This window comes from Chlamydotis macqueenii, chromosome Z (genome assembly GCF_036417535.1).
Source record: "Chlamydotis macqueenii isolate bChlMac1 chromosome Z, bChlMac1.mat, whole genome shotgun sequence".
NCBI lineage: Eukaryota > Metazoa > Chordata > Aves > Otidiformes > Otididae > Chlamydotis > Chlamydotis macqueenii.
Window position 1 is genome coordinate 25,809,420 of NC_141593.1, and position 16,462 is coordinate 25,825,881.

General features: G+C 43.8%; 1 protein-coding gene across 1 annotated transcript; it reads left to right on the forward strand.

Annotated features, from left to right (window-relative positions):
- The first annotated feature begins 4,194 nt into the window (after positions 1-4,194).
- ENC1 (ectodermal-neural cortex 1) lies at positions 4,195-14,216 on the forward strand. The gene is made up of 3 exons (XM_086770527.1): positions 4,195-4,390; positions 8,950-10,762; positions 13,677-14,216. The coding sequence occupies exon 2, from the start codon at positions 8,962-8,964 to the stop codon at positions 10,729-10,731; it is 1,770 nt and encodes a 589-aa protein (XP_086626653.1). The 5' UTR covers positions 4,195-4,390; positions 8,950-8,961; the 3' UTR covers positions 10,732-10,762; positions 13,677-14,216.
- Positions 14,217-16,462: the final 2,246 nt, after the last annotated feature.

A 16,462-nucleotide genomic window follows, 5' to 3' on the forward strand; every position in this document is an offset into this window, starting at 1 on the left:
GATGTACAAAAAAGAAACTGACAGCTTCTCCTTATAGTCTGAGACATCTTTTTCTCAATATTACTTTTCTGTATAAGCACATACTGCGGGAATAATGCAGAATTGTGAATTCCGGACTACACGCAATGGTCAGGCTTTTCCAAGGGTATCCCCTAAGGATTAAGAAACGTCAGGTGAAAATCTTTCTCACTCTAGACATTATCTATATCTATTACATTATTTTCAGCCAAATTGACCCTTCTGAAAATCTACTGTACAAAACATATTCAGCCTTAAATAGAAACCAAGGCCTGACTTCTCCTGTCTCTTACACGTAGGATGACGGTATAACTTGCTGACTTAAAATGGGCTAGTGTTCATACACTTTACCAGCAACAAGGGACTCACACTTCACAACCCTTTGTCACAGTGATGCAATATAGGTGTTTTGGAGAGGAGCAGTTACATGTCACATACACCAACACTTGCCCCTTAGTGTTGCCAGTTTTTAGACAGAAGTGAGTATTTTATTTTCAGTCTGAGCTGCCATGCCGTTCAGGAATCACATCTAAGAGCCAACCCGACCGAATGAAATCCTTTCAAAAAATAAACATACATAGAGGTGAGAAAAGGAGAACAGGGCAAAGAGGGTTTCTCCTCCTAGAACTAGTGGGCAAGCTGACTGTTGCTAAGAATTGTTGAATGTTGATCTCCCACAGAACACTTTAAACATGTCTCTGGCACTAAACAAGCATTGTACCACATTGGGCTGTATCAGCCAAAACCGCTGTTTGCAGGCTAGGCTGAAGAAGCCCATCAAAGGCAAATTATAAGAAAAGCAGGTGTGGGTCACTGAGGGGTGTTCCTGGCCCCATCCCCCTGGGAGGGCTCTGGCACTGGTACTGCTATTGTACAGCGTTAATTAGATCATTCTAATTAATTAATTCAAAGTGTAAATTAGGAAAGAATGAAGATAAATTACACTAATACATTTAACCCCATGATGTTTATTTAGCAGCTGAACAAAATAATGTGGTTAAAAAGAGTCTAACAAGGCAAAAGCCCAAGACACAGCTGTTTAATAGCATTAAAAATGAGATCTCAGCCTGTGCTGCGGGCACATACTGCTTGTTTGCATTTAAAAGGGTTGCCAAGATAGCTGTACTGGCAAACCCTGCTAGTGTAGATGCAGCTGATACTAACAAGACAAAACAAAAAAAAATGTATTTCCATCTCCTGAATGAAATAACCTGCACTGCTAAATGGATTATTTTGCTGGTACAGCTCTGCCAGTGTTGGAAATCTTGCTGTTGTTGCTAGGGTAGTCTGGAAGATATTTTAGCTGCATAGGTATGCCTGCAAAACATTTTAAGTGTCAATAAAGCCATACTGTAAAGTTTGCTATATATTCAAGGATCCAAGAACTTGTCTCAACACAGAAGCCAAACCAATTTAAATAAAGTGCAAGGTGAAACTCATTTAGTTAAAATAGCAATGCTTCTCTCCATAGCAAGCTGTGTTTGAGTTGAACAAAGAAGTTTTTGCTACCCCAATTTTTTTCAAAGTCATTCCAGAGATGAAAACTGAAAATATTTTAGGGTTTATATACTTCTTGTTTTTGAAGGACACACTTTCACTCCACATAGTCATTCTTTCAGAATTCTTATTTAAAAAAACAATAAAAGCAACCCTAAAGGATTATCAATTTCACATGAGTCTAAAAGCTGGGGCTTTGAGAAAAGGGCCAATTATCTTGTGATTTGTGATAAAATCATGATATTTAGCAATGCTTCAAAGATCCTATCTATCCTGGCATACGAATACTGGGAGAAACATGTTTAAACTAGTTCAGTGGGCATGTTAAACTATGTCCTTGGCTAGGCTAGGCTGGCTTTGTTTTCAGCTGTGTCAAAATACAGATTGGCCCATCTACAAAACTGGCTTAACCGGAACTGTGTTTAAATGTGACTTGACTTGGTTCTTAGACCAACATAAAACAGGCCAAAGATTTGCTTTGGAGCAGGTTAATTTCTTGAGTGTTTTTTCCATGCTAGCCACACAAGCATTCTTATTCTAAAGGCATTACAAGCTGTATTCAGCTGGAGCTACCTAGTTTTAACACCTGTGCAGAATGGAACAGGGGCACTTTGGATGCTGTTTGTCACCTGAGCATAAATAGAAGCTCCTGTGAGCACAATCAAGAGAACTGCTGTTGTGCTTTGTAAGCGTTCCAGGAGTGGAACTACAGGCAGAGGACCATTCTTCCTCTCCTTTTCTCTCTGCTCCCTCCAGTAGCACTGCTTCACACAGTGCATGTGGGCTCAGTTACAGGCATACAGAAGGGGCTGTCTGGCTGTCTAGTTGTTTCCCCAACAGATAATGTATAGCTTCATCCAATCATTCTGCCCTGATTAACTTCAACAGGTTCCTCGTTTTATGGAGGACAAGGAAGATCAGTACTTCATCTGGACACTCTCTTACAGGATTATTGCCTCATTCTGTTCATGTGCAGTATTGCCGAAATCTGCATGCTGTGCGCAGCCGTGTAAGCCCTGCATGTTGTCCTCTCTACAGACCCTGTTTTTCACTGACCATTTCTCATAGCTATGCACAAGATCAGTTTTACCGTTCAGATGCTGCTGAGCGACGGATTAGGTAATATTGTTCTACCATTTCTGTTTTTCACTCATGGTGATAATTCTGCCTGTTTGAAGTTTGTCCTGACACTGTACGAAGTAATGCATAGGATGATATAATCTGACTTTCTGACACCAGACTATGGAAGATTCACCATAATGGAATTAGCCCTAAAGGGAAAGGACTTGGGTGAACTCTGCAGGTTTTATGGGGGGAAAATGGGAGAAAACAGGATCAAGGCATATCATGGGAAATGTTACGATTAATGGGAAAACAATGGAAACAATGGAAAACATGGACAATCTGATGTGCAACAAAGGTGGAACATTCACAGTCTAGCCCAAAATCCTCTAGAGATACATGACTCAAGTGTGCACTGGTGTCCGTGAATATCCCTTGCATAAGGTTGTTTACAATTTCCAACAGCTTCTCACACCTAAACAGCTTTGAAATATACTTTATTACATACAGATGTGCAGCATTTTTAGACCTTGCAATCTGCAATACTTCATGTCATAATCACACAATATTGTAAAAAGAAATAATCTATGAAACAAATTACTCTTTTATCTGCTCCCTTTTCAGCCATGCTCTCCAGGCTTGCATATGCCCTCAGGCTCTCTGGAATTGCGGATGTGTCCTGCCATACACATGTGCACTTACCTGCAGTCTCAGCAACAGGAAAACAAGTAACCTTCTGCATGTTAGTGAATTGCTGGCAGGGTTTTTTTTAACAGCAGAAATTTGGGTGACATTTCATTATGAGGAATGAATGAATTTTTTAAAATGAATTCTCTAACCTATTATACGCAATTAGGACTGTCCTGCCGGTTGGAGTAAAATAATTGTTATCTACCTTGAAGCCTTAGTATAGACTAATACCATTGCTTTAAATGGAATTAGCAAATAGTAAATTAGCAAGACGCACAGTGTTTAGTATGGTATCCTGTATTTTTCTCGTACAGAGCTGCACAATACCATTATGTAAACACTGCTGTTAGGTCTGGAACATGTTTATTTTTGAAATCGACCTTTCGCACAAGTGCGTTTTTCTCATTCTTTGTTAATTGGGAAATAATTAAAGCCAGGCTCAGCTCTGTGCTGCGCGCAGCCACGAAGCGCTGCTGTGCGCCGGCCCCCCGAGCGCGCACGGCTGCGCGGAGCCCCGAGCCCCCGCGGCGTTGCCCGGCCGCCCCCCGGGGCGCTGCGCAGGGGCTCCACAGCGCCCGCTCCTGCCCGGGCTCGGCCGCGGCCAGCGGGGCAACGCCGTGCGAGACAGGGGCAGCGCAGCCCCCGCAGCCCCTCCGCGCAGCGAAATCATTTCGGTGTCCGCAACGCCGGCACCGCATCCCACCCTGCAGTCCCCGGCGGGGCGGGGTCACCTCCGCACCTCGCCGGCCAGGACCACTACCCACGTGAGAGCGCTGCCCGCGCCCTCCCCCCGCCTCTCCCCCACCTGTCACTCACCCGCTCTGCATGACCGCTCCCCCCGCCCCCAGCCCATATACCCCTTCTCCGCGCCGCCGGCGAGCCAGAGCCGCGGCCGGTGGTGCCAGCGGCGGCAGCCGTGCAGTTTTGCCGTCCCTCCCTCCTCCGGCGGCCCGCCTCCCGCCAGCGGCACTACCTCCGCCCGGCGCTGCGCGGATCCCGGCAGCCCAGCCTGCCTGGCCGCAGAGAGCCCAACCCAGCCGGCAGCCGCGCTCCCCTCCCATGCGCGGCGCTGCGCGGCCCGCGGAGGCAGAGGGACGTCCGCGCTCGCCCGGGAGCCGCTGCTGTAAGTCGGTGTCCGCCGACCTGTTGCAGCGGCGGCCGCGGTTGGGGAGACGGGTGGGCAGCGGCCAGGGGGCGGCCCCGCTTTGCCGTCCGGGCGGCGGAGCTGCCGCGTCTCGGGGCGGGCGCTGCTGGGGCTGCAGCCGGAGCCCGGCTCCCTGTCGCTCGGCCCGGAGCGGCAGCGACCGTCGCCCCTTCCGCGGGCAGCCGTCGGCGGTAGGTGTTGGGGGTCTCCGGGACGCGGCTGGCCTCGGGACGTGCCAGCTCCCGTTGGGAAGGGTGCGCTGGCGTCCCCGATGGGCTTCGGCTGCCTCCTGGGGGCCCCGGGAGGGCCGGGGCATCCCGCAGCCCTCGGGCAGGGGAGGGGGGCGAGCGGGCGCCCAGCACGCCGCTCTCCCGGCGCTGGTGCAGAAACTTCTGCACGTGGTTATCGCTCCGTGAAGGAAGCCGGATGCGTTTTAACTTCTCCTGCTGTTTCTTTATCAGGTTGGGAAGAAACCTGGTAAGTCTTTTCTAAAGAGACGGAATTGTTCAGGCGTTACGGTGGAGTGAACCTGGGGGGGAATTTACAGTTGGGTTTCTTTGTCTGCTTGCGGTGAGCAGTAACGCGTTCCGAGCCGGAACTGCGCGTTCCGCTTTCCATCGCGGTGCGGGTCCCGGGAAGCCACTGAGCTTGTGCTAGAGGACTTCACGCAAGGTCAGGATCTGGCTTTGCAAAAGTGATGGTACCGCTGCAGATTTAGCAGTTCAAAGCGGTGTTAGGTAAATCAATGGGATGTTTAGCAGATTTCCTCTCCTTCGGCTGTTCCACTGATTCTAAACAAAAACGCAACCACCAGCACCACCATGTAATTACAGAGTCGTATTAAAATGAGCCTACATCAGGGATGTGTCACTAATTTGAAAATACTTATTTTTTCATTTGATGGAGGCTGAGATCTGCATGCTGCAGAGCTGCGAAGAAGTAGGGCAAGGAGTCTGTTGTGTAGTCTTAAAGTAGTGTTTACTGCTGGGCTGCTGTGACAAGTAGCCTGTTGAAGTGTAATTATAAATCAAAGTCTTGGTTCAACTTCTGTTCCTAGATAAAAATCTGTATCTGTAATTTACTGACCACTTCTTGTCTTTTACATACAAATATTTTTATTTCTAAGGAAAAAATGCCTGAAGGGAGTTGACTCATATTATTCAAGATGAACATTTGCACGCTGACTGTAAATTACCTCTGCTGAAGTATTTGAGGCTTGCATAATTTCCAACACCAAATAGAGAAATTGGAGATGTTACTTATACATTATAATATTCTTGTAAGATTGTGGACTGAGCTAATTGTCAGAAACTGCAAAAGGACATGTTTACTGAAACACTAACTGTTAGTAAATGGTGATAATTGCTTATAAGGGTGTTTGTTCAACTAGTCCATGTGTGAACTCATCTCAGCAACCACAGTGGAGGAAAGAGATATATATAGATATGTATCTTTGTTCTGTTTGGGGAAATATGTTAGCTTATCTTAAATGTGAATTGGCATACTTTGAATTCTTCTCAATAGATGACATTGTGGTGATAAAGGCAATGTTACTGGAACAGTTTAAGACCAGCATATGTGAAATCTGCAAGTGCGTAATAAGAAATAGGATTGTTCACTGAAAGACCAAGTCCTATATTTTGGCAAGGTGAAATGCTGAGTGCCTTATTCAGTAACTGTTTGAGAGTGGCTCTTATAATTTATTTATTTTTTTTTTTTACAGTGGTGTTTGTGGGTGGGCTTGAGTAGCTTGCAGTGGTCTGTTCCTCCTCTCTACATATGGTCTGCAGCTCGCTAGCCTCCAATGTACATATATTTGCCGGGTGATTTTTTTATGTTTGCCTCTATTCTGTTGTGGTTATGGGCTCATTCTGAATGATGCAGAGCAAGTGGTGCTTGCAGGAGTACAGAGCCTGCTGAAAGGTCTGAATGCCCATGTTTGCAGCCTCTGATGTAAACTTTACCTGCCCTGTTTGTGGACTCTGAATTCCCTCTGTATGTGGGGGGAAAGGAGAGGAACTGTGTTTCTGTAGAGATGACATGCCTAGACTGGGATGTTTACACATGCACTTAATTGAGATGGAGAGCAGGGGGTGGGCAATGAGCATCTTCATATCCTGGTGGCTCTATTGTCTGTGATCAGTGGGTTTTTAGCTCCTGTCCTGCTCCCCGGCAAGGACACCTTGCAGGAGTAGGTACTCACTGTGAGGAAAGCCAATCTGTAGGGATCCAGTGAATACTTTGCACTGCATCATAATAGCATTTAAAATGGTGACGTGCCTGAAAGAGTTCTAAAATTTTGCAGGGGGTGATTTACCACTAAAGGGCTAACCTTCCCTATATGTGTCTCCACACTAGTTTATGTACTAGTATTTCAAGCCATGACTCTTTCTGTAATCCTTCAGTTCCAGCAGGTTTCAACCCGTGTATGGTCAATATAATCTTTTTGGCTATAGATTAAGTGGGTAATTTTAGTCTGAAATTAGTGCTCAGGATCCTTGAATGCCATCTGAGTCTTTATTTGCCAGACAACACAATTGCGTTAAAGGTAACTTAGTTTTCTGTGTAAAAGGATTTGTGTTGTGAAGACGTACCAGCTTCCTTAAGTTATTCTGTGCTTAGTGTATTTATTAGATTGGTCTAGGGAGCATTGGTGAAATAACTTCCCAAACTTTCGTGTGGTAGAGTGAGACAGATGCTCTGCCTTGTGGCTCTGACGGGAAGGATTCCTCTCTCTTTTGGAGGATTTTGGATTGAACATCGTATATTGAGCTGTGTTGCATGTTCTTTTCAATCTCAGCCAAATTTCATCAGGAAGTAGTGTTCCAGATTAAAGGAAATGGGCTCTGGGCATTAAGGTGTCTCTTTGTTCCTTAATTGATGTTATTTTAAGGGGCTTTTTTGCTGTGACTGAAGGGAAAAGTGTATCACAAACTTGCTGTTTGATGTAACGAATCAATTATTCTGTACGTTAGCACAGCTAGTGAGGAGGATGGTACTGGCTGTGCTGCAGTAAATCTGCAGGGGTTGTATATTCCATATACACAAATCAGTTGTTCTGCAACGGAGTCTGGTGCCCAAAGTAATCATATATAATTTTTTTTTTTTGAGGCTCATAAGCTCTTGTGTCATCTTGAAGCATGAGATGTGGGAATAGAGTTGTACAGTTCTGTGCTGCTTAAACATGCTTAGTAATATGAAAATGCTTGAGTTTGTGAGAGAGGAAAGTATATCCACATTAAAAAACCTGCACAAGTGGCCTCATGTCATGCTCTGACTTTGAGCGTGGGGCACTTCCCAGGTAGCCTTTTACCCTGTTCCTTGTTTGAAGGTGCAGTAAAAGGGACTCTGGGCATGCAAATATTGTAGTAATTAGGGAAGTTTGGCTCTCTTCTTTCTCTAAGCTTCCTTTGCAGTCTGGAGAGAGAGAAGTGAGATTATTACAGTAGCGGTCACGGCCACAGCTTGCACTGGGCTGTCTGTGCTTCATCTCTTGTTACTTGCACTGTGGCTTTTTGGCCATTAGCTTTATATGGCTGCCAGTATTCCTCCCGTTCCCTATACTCCATGCTATTTTGGCTTGACTCTTAATTAAATCTGGAAACTTGCTGCTGTAATCATACATAGACCTGCATATCATGGCAGATAACAGTAACATTCCCCTCCAAGTGGGGACCACACAGCATTGTGTTTGTTAGGAATAGGGTAGGATAGGCTATGTCTTGTTTTACATCTCCTCCAAACCTCAAAATGAACCAATGGCTTGTGCTCTAAGTCCCTGACTCTCGAGGCAGCTTCAGAGGTGATGCCTTGGTGACTTCAGTGATAGTCAAAACACCTTTTTCTGCTGACTCTGCCTGTGTATATGCTGTATCACTATAACAGGCAGCCGCTGGCAGAGTTCAAGATCTAATCTCTCAAATTCACTCGTAATATTTTTTAAAGGTTTCCCAAGTGTAAATTTATGATTGTTGCTGGGTCTTTATTTTAAAGTTCCCTTTTTTCATTCTCTGCTGTTGCATATGGAATCATTATACCAAAGGGAAGCTTCCTAATGGGATTAGTAGGTTTTTGTTCCCTGTGCAGCTTTTGACATTCCTTAGGTATTCTGTCTGGTAGCTCTTCCTGCTATGATTCAGTACAAGAGAATGTTTCAAGCATGTGCATGTGTACATATGTAATGAATCAGCTGGTCTAGGTTGGGGAAGGGTGAGAAAATCAGTTCTGGTTCCTTTTCTTTCTCCTCTGACTTAACTGTCTTACTGTATTGCTATGAAAGTTGGAGATCAGGTTTCCCAAGATAAACCTGCTCTTGGGCAACAAATTTAGTGTATGTCATTTATGAAACTCGTCTTACAAAAAAATAAACACATGCCAAAGTTAGATGCAGTTTTCTGTCCACTAATCTATAAATTAAGGTGTAAGGTGCTTTTTCCCCCCATCCTGTAGTGAATAATAGATACACTTTTGGGTATGTAAAAATAATAATGAATTTAACTGTCTCATTAATCTTAATGAGTTTTTTTCTTTGTTTATAGGTGTGAAAGAAAATGTCAGTCAGCATGCATGAAAATCGCAAGTCTAGGGCCAGTACTGGCTCCATAAACATATACTTGTTCCACAAGTCATCCTATGCTGATAGTGTCCTTACTCACCTGAACCTTCTGCGTCAGCAGCGTCTCTTTACAGATGTACTTCTCCACGCTGGGAACAGGTCTTTCCCCTGCCATAGAGCTGTTCTAGCTGCTTGTAGCCGATATTTTGAAGCAATGTTCAGCGGAGGACTGAAGGAGAGCCAGGACAGTGAGGTGAACTTTCATAATTCGATTCACCCAGAAGTCTTGGAGCTTCTTCTGGACTACGCATATTCCTCCAGGGTTATCATCAACGAGGAGAATGCAGAGTCGCTGCTGGAGGCTGGTGACATGCTGGAGTTTCAGGACATTCGGGATGCTTGTGCAGAATTTCTGGAGAAAAACCTTCATCCCACCAACTGTCTTGGTATGCTGCTGCTGTCGGATGCTCACCAGTGCACCAAGCTGTACGAACTCTCTTGGAGGATGTGTCTCAGCAACTTCCAGAGTATCAGTAAAAGCGAAGACTTTCTCCAGCTGCCAAAAGACATGGTGGTGCAGCTCCTTTCCAGTGAAGAATTAGAAACTGAGGATGAAAGGCTGGTATATGAATCAGCTATCAACTGGGTCAACTATGACCTGAGTAAGCGTCACTGTTACCTGCCAGAGCTATTGCAGACAGTGAGACTGGCTCTCTTGCCAGCCATATACCTTATGGAGAATGTGGCCATGGAAGAACTTATCACCAAGCAAAGGAAAAGCAAAGAGATTGTAGAAGAATCAATAAGATGCAAGTTAAAGATCTTGCAGAATGATGGAGTGGTCACTAGTTTGTGTGCGAGACCCCGTAAAACTGGCCATTCACTTTTTCTTTTGGGTGGCCAAACCTTTATGTGTGACAAGCTGTACCTGGTGGACCAAAAGGCAAAGGAGATCATTCCGAAGGCTGACATACCAAGTCCACGGAAAGAGTTCAGCGCTTGTGCCATAGGCTGCAAAGTGTATATCACTGGAGGACGAGGGTCAGAAAACGGAGTCTCCAAAGATGTGTGGGTGTATGACACCCTTCACGAGGAGTGGTCGAAGGCTGCTCCCATGCTGGTAGCTAGGTTTGGGCATGGCTCTGCTGAGCTTAAGCACTGTTTGTACGTAGTAGGAGGACACACTGCTGCAACTGGTTGCCTTCCAGCTTCCCCTTCAGTATCCTTAAAACAAGTAGAACAATATGACCCCGTGACCAACAAGTGGACCATGGTTGCCCCGCTGCGAGAGGGAGTAAGCAATGCAGCTGTGGTCAGCGCGAAGCTTAAGCTGTTTGCTTTTGGAGGTACCAGTGTTAGCCATGACAAGCTGCCCAAAGTTCAGTGCTATGATCAGTGTGAAAACAGATGGACGGTACCAGCCACCTGCCCCCAGCCCTGGCGCTACACAGCTGCAGCTGTTCTGGGTAACCAGATTTTTATTATGGGCGGAGATACCGAATTCTCTGCGTGCTCCGCTTATAAATTCAACAGTGAGACATACCAGTGGACTAAGGTGGGAGATGTGACGGCGAAGCGAATGAGCTGCCATGCAGTGGCATCTGGAAACAAATTGTACGTGGTTGGGGGCTACTTTGGCATTCAGAGGTGCAAAACGTTGGACTGCTACGATCCCACGTTAGATGTATGGAACAGCATAACAACTGTGCCCTATTCGTTAATTCCCACGGCGTTTGTCAGCACATGGAAGCACCTCCCCTCATAATTGTGTGTATGTTGCAATTTCAAATTATCAGGTAAGAAATGGCACCTTTGAATTCCACTGTAATAATGCTTTTTACAAAGCTTTTCAGCAGCAGCTCTGAGGAGGGTGAGTACATTGAATCCAATTTTACAACTGGAGGAACTGGAATGCATATATTCCACGGGCTGTTGTAAGCCAGGCACCACGCTTGTGACAAAGCCAGATGCTGGAAGTAGTTTGCCACAGACCTTGCAGACACTTCTCTTTAGGAGGCCTTTTTGGCATGATTTCGATGTTGAAAATGACATTTTTGCTAAGTCCTTTATTTATGTGGAAGAACAGATAATTTAGAAATTGAATCCTGCTCTGTGCTTAGATGCTAAACGAGGGTTCGGTGCCATTTTCCTGATGACAGAGGCCAGATTGCTCTGTATATCCAGTAACTGTGCCCAAAAAAGATACTGAAAATTCTGATCTGAAGCCTGATAGTGAATTCACTTGTATTTCCAGGTAGATGACATGCCTTCTTCATGCAGACAGCCTTTGGGGAAACTTGCTGTCTCATGAAAGGCACTTCAGGCCTAATTTTCCATCTCACCTAGACAGCATGGTTGCATCTGCATGGACTGAGGTTGCATTTGCTCCATTGATATAATTTAAAATACAGATTTTTCAAAATTGTTATGGTCATATATGTTGGACTAGATACAGTGTTGGGAAGATGTATAATTAATATTGCTGGCTGAAGTAATTACCAGTCTATAGCACACACTGTTCCAAAACAATTTAATTACACATAATGGGCCAAGCTCTTACCAGGTGCAAATTCAGCATTGTATCTTCTCATAAGCAAGTCTGAATTTGGCCTCACTTGTTTTGTGAATTTCTGATTTTTAGGAGGGGTAGAGAAAAGGTTCATGAAAAAAAAGACTGAAAAAATCTGGGTAACTACACATAGTATTCTTCAAATGTGTTTTTTCGTGCTAATTACTAGCTGTTACTTCAACTATTACTGATTTTTCCTTATTTTTATCTTTTCTAGAGTTACATCACTTAGACTCCTATTAGTGTTGTGTTGCACTGCTCTTTTCCTCCACTCACTTGAGACTTTAGTACAGAGTCATGGTTATCACTGGCCAACCAAACTAATATAGTGGCATGCTTAATCCTAAATAATCCATACCCTGTGAGTGGTAGTTTCTTTTTGGATTTGAACAGTGTATAATGTAACCATGAAGGCAGGCAGGTTAGAAGGAACAAGGTGAATAAATACAGTTGCAGTAACTAAATGAGCTTTGCCTTTCTATTTAAGTTACCTAGGAGTCCAGACTGTCTCTAGAAAATAGGAAGAACAGCTTCTGTACAAAGACTTCCCTAGATTCTTCTGTTTGGGACAGATCATACTTTTTTTTTTTTTTTCTGGTATCTTTTGCAGCTGGAGACATTTGCCTGACTCTTGCAGTAGACACAGACCCCAATGTCTTTGAGGCAGAGTAGATAGAAGTATATACCTAGAAACATCAGGTAGTCATGACGTTCCTTTCTCTGTGGTTTGCTGAGGATTCGCCTTATAGTTGTCTTTCAGCCAACTAGGAGCTTTGAGTAAAGAATGTGAGGTTGGGCCCATGCAAAGCACCAGGTCAGCATGGAAATCTAGTGTGAAATAGGGCTGTGTTGTGCTGTCAGCCACTCTTGTCTCAGGTGGTTGTTTGTCTTGGAGATACTGCCCTCTCTCCTCTCTTCGCTTTGTTTTTCCCAGGCTTACTCGTGGTAAAGTGGGGCAAACCCTTGAGACTTCACCAGATCTTGGGTGCTGGGAGTAATCACACCTCCCGATAGCCAACAGATGGAAGCCCTGATTTCTGTGTGGTGGCTTTCTCCCTAGCTGGGAACAATGTCTTAACATCTTCAGTTAATTTCTAGTATTACTGGCTTTCAGCAGTTCTCAGTGTTATCAGAGCAGCAGATTGAATGCCCGGACTCAGGTCTGTGCCAAGAAAAATATTGACGACTACTTCTGAGACTGACTTAATTGTTCTGAAATTTACAGTACGTGAGAAGGAGTGTTTTATTTTGAAAGAGTCCTCAGAATATAACGGTGCAGAAAACTTTCCTTTGCTGTGCAGTATCTTGTTAAAAGCCATTATTTTAGCTTAAGGAACACACAAGATAACTGGCTGAATGCAACTGTAGACTGAAATCTCTCCAATGCTGTGTGCTCATCCAGCAAGTAAGGTTTTTTTCTACTGACTCCTGCTGCTTTGTCAGTGGGTGGGAGGGACAAAAAGGAAATTACTTCTGATTACCCTCTGTTTTCATGGCACTATGTGGCCCCAGTCTGACAGCTTTTAGGAAGACTTCAGTCTGCTTTGTCCTGTTCCTCAAACTTGGGGCTTTTGAGTAGGTTGGGGGTTTGTTTTGTTTTGTGTCCCGTCCCTGCCCCCGCCCCACCTTTGGAATTGGTTATGTTTTTTTTAAGGTTTATCCCATGACAGGGAACGTTGTTTTGGCTTCAGTGTTGGTAGTGTGTTTCAGCAGGAAGAATGGCATGTTAAACTGCAGAATGTCTAGAAAAGACTAATCAACACTAAGTGCAGAGGTTTTTTTTTAGACATATTGAAGACAGTGTGTTTCAAGCTGACATTTGCAAAGAGACTTGATGCTCTGGGCTGCTACGTAGGCTGTGGTGTTTCCTGTGAGTGTTCCCTGTTGTTCTTAGACATCACAGCTTGAGATGTGGTGTGTTCAAGTGAACTGTGAGTTCAGTGGAGCTCATTTGCATTGTAATAATGTAGGATTTGTCTCCTAAAATTCTAGCAGTGCTGTCAGAAATTACTGTGATGAGCTGATGATGGTTTGGAAGCTGGCATTTTAATACAGCTTCATAGTGAAAAAGTAAAGCACTATTTCAGCATCCAAAGGCTGTATTTCTCATCGAATAATCAATTTTTTTTAAAGGACCCTAGGATGGAATTATTGATGCATTTTGTGTTGCTGTGTGAAAAGAAATGAGGCAGACTTCTGCTGGAATGAACAGCATATGTATTTTAAGTAAGGGGATTATATATAGAAAGGGACATAAATTCAATTCAGAATTCTTCATGGTGACTGGAGGCATTGGGGTGAGATGCCTTCACCTCCCCTTCTGCTTTACTTCAGCCAGGTTTATGTTGGCCTGGGGATAGAAAAAAATGCTTTGCACTAAGTGTTCATGTAGGCTTTTGTTGAAGAGAAGTTGCACAAGGTTATGTTCACTTAAAATAAATCCAAAAAGCTTTAAGACTTTGGGGGAACATAGAAATGTTGAAGTATGCAGGATGCAGAGCCCATCGTGTCGAACCATATTGTACCAGTTTGATTTAGGTTTCAAATGGCTGAATTTGTAGCCAAAAAAATTAAACAATCTTTCTGGGATCAGGAGGATGGCTTGCAGAGTAAGGCTAGTAGAGTAATAAAGGCAGAATCTGACCCTAAATAATTATGTGCTTGGCTGGCTTATTTATCAGTCGTTGGCTATTGCACAGGAAGACTGAGGTAGGGAAGCTCATCAGCTGGATTGCATCCTGAGTGTACCTTTTAGATTTTCTTGAATGTCTAACAGAAATGTTGTGAGACATTGTCTCAGCAAACTCCTTTAAGTCTGTTCTCTCCTCTTATTTTTTTTTTTTTCTTGCCTCTTCCCCTTTTAGTTTACACCGTTATTTGGAGAAAAGAATTGGAACCTCAGATATGGAGAAATGGTTTTAATGAAGAAAAATCATTCAGCGTCTCTTGCATTTGAAGAAAATCATCTGCACCTTGTAAATTATCTAACCTAGACATGAAGGAATGGGAGGAAAAAAAACTGTCTTCAGTGCTTCAGCACATGGTTTAAATATGAATGGACGAACCTATGAACTGGTCCTTGTGCTGGTAATTGTGGATTAATGCCAATATTAATCAGACCTTCAAAGGAGAAAAAGAAGAGGCAGAACTTCTGAGCTGTGCAGCACACAGCACTCGATTTCCATGGACTCCACTGTTTGTATGTGAAATTTGAAATGGTTGTCACCTCTCTTTGTGGTGATTTGAAGTGCCAGCGCCAGCTGCAAGGGAAGCAGGCCAAGTCTGAAACAGCAAGATGCTGCTGTGAATGAAGATACAGCGATATTGCTGCTGAACTCCGCTTGTTTGTGGGCAGTGCCTACAGCATCTCTTAGATCCTGCGTCGCATTGTCCTGCGTGCAGTGAGTGACCTTCCGCTTGTAAGGAACAGCCCAGTGGTGAAATGTTTTTGCAACAGTGGGGAATGAATGACGTCCCCCAAATGCTCCTTGTTCCCTTTCCTCCCTGTATTTATAAGTAATGCAAACTGTCCTGTTCCTGTTATGTTACTTGTTGTAGATATAGTTATTTATTGTTCAGTGCTTGCATGCTGAAACAATGCCTGCAATTGTCTTCATGTTGCAAGGGCTTGTGTGAATTGTTGTATGTTTTGCACATTTTGTGATCGCTGACTTGCTCTGCTGCACAGAGAAAGAAAACTGTTGGGTAACTGTTGGAGGTGGGAGGGAGGGATGGCTTCCCAGTCGGAAATGGAAGGATTACAAGGCAGGATCTTAAATTACACATGTAATAAAGGAAGAAGCCATGAAGGTCACTTTCTCGGGCCACCAGCTTCCCAGGTTGCATGTGGTGTGTCTTGTAGATGGTGTCCTTGCTACATTTCATTTGTTGGTCATGCCTTTCAATTTCTAATCTGGAAATAGCCAAAATCTCTTGCAGCTCTCTCTTTGTGCAGCTTCCTGATTGCAACGCAAAAACTGTGGAAGAGCTTCTGGATACCAAGCCCAGATGAAGTCATTATCCAAAGTTATTTATTTATTTATTGGGTTGGAAGAGGGGTACCATATAGCCACATTGACCTGAATGAGTGGAGTATGGTGATTAAAAACAAAAAAAACCCTCAAGTGTAGGTTTGTGATGAAGTCTTAAAAAAATAAAAAACGAAAACAAAAAAAAACCCAAAACAAAAGCCAACAAAAAAAAAAACCCCGCAATTTTGCACTGACTGGATTGCCTCATCCATCTGGATTTCAGATGATCATCTGAGTGACCAGGTGTCAAAGAACCAAGTGCTCTAGGAAAATTCTTATGGGGATAGAAAATGAACTTCAGACCTCTTAATCTTAAAAATAGCCCTCAGACTCTGCTGCCTTTTATTTTCCTTAGCCAGATGTGTCTTTAAACACTTGGTCACTCAGAAGTGTCAGATACAATCCTGAGAAACCAAACTTTGATTTTTAAATAAATTTGTACCTATCAGTCTGGTCTCGAGACAGAGATACAGAGATGAAGCTACTTTTTTTTTTTTTTTTTTTCTCCTCTTCTGGATTTCAGAAGCTTATGTTTCACAGATGCTTTCTTTGCCAGATTCTGTCATGAAGCATGTATTGTATTGTGTTTTTTCTTAAATGTTCCTGGAGCCCAGCTTAACTGGCACATTCAGTAACATGGTTGGTGTGTGCTGTGGTATAAGTAAACAGCTGCATGCGTGCATGCAAAACAAAAATAGTCACATTGATGATGCCTACCTTTCTCTGTGATGTAGCTGTATTTGTGAAAGCTTTGTCATATGACAGTGTTTACACTGGTCACTGGAAGTTTCTCTGTGCTGCCTTACATTTGACTTGCTGTTTGGAGTAGACCCTTACATTTCAGAAATAGAGTGTTTGGAGTTCTGTGAATACTGAGAGAACATTAATTAATTAGC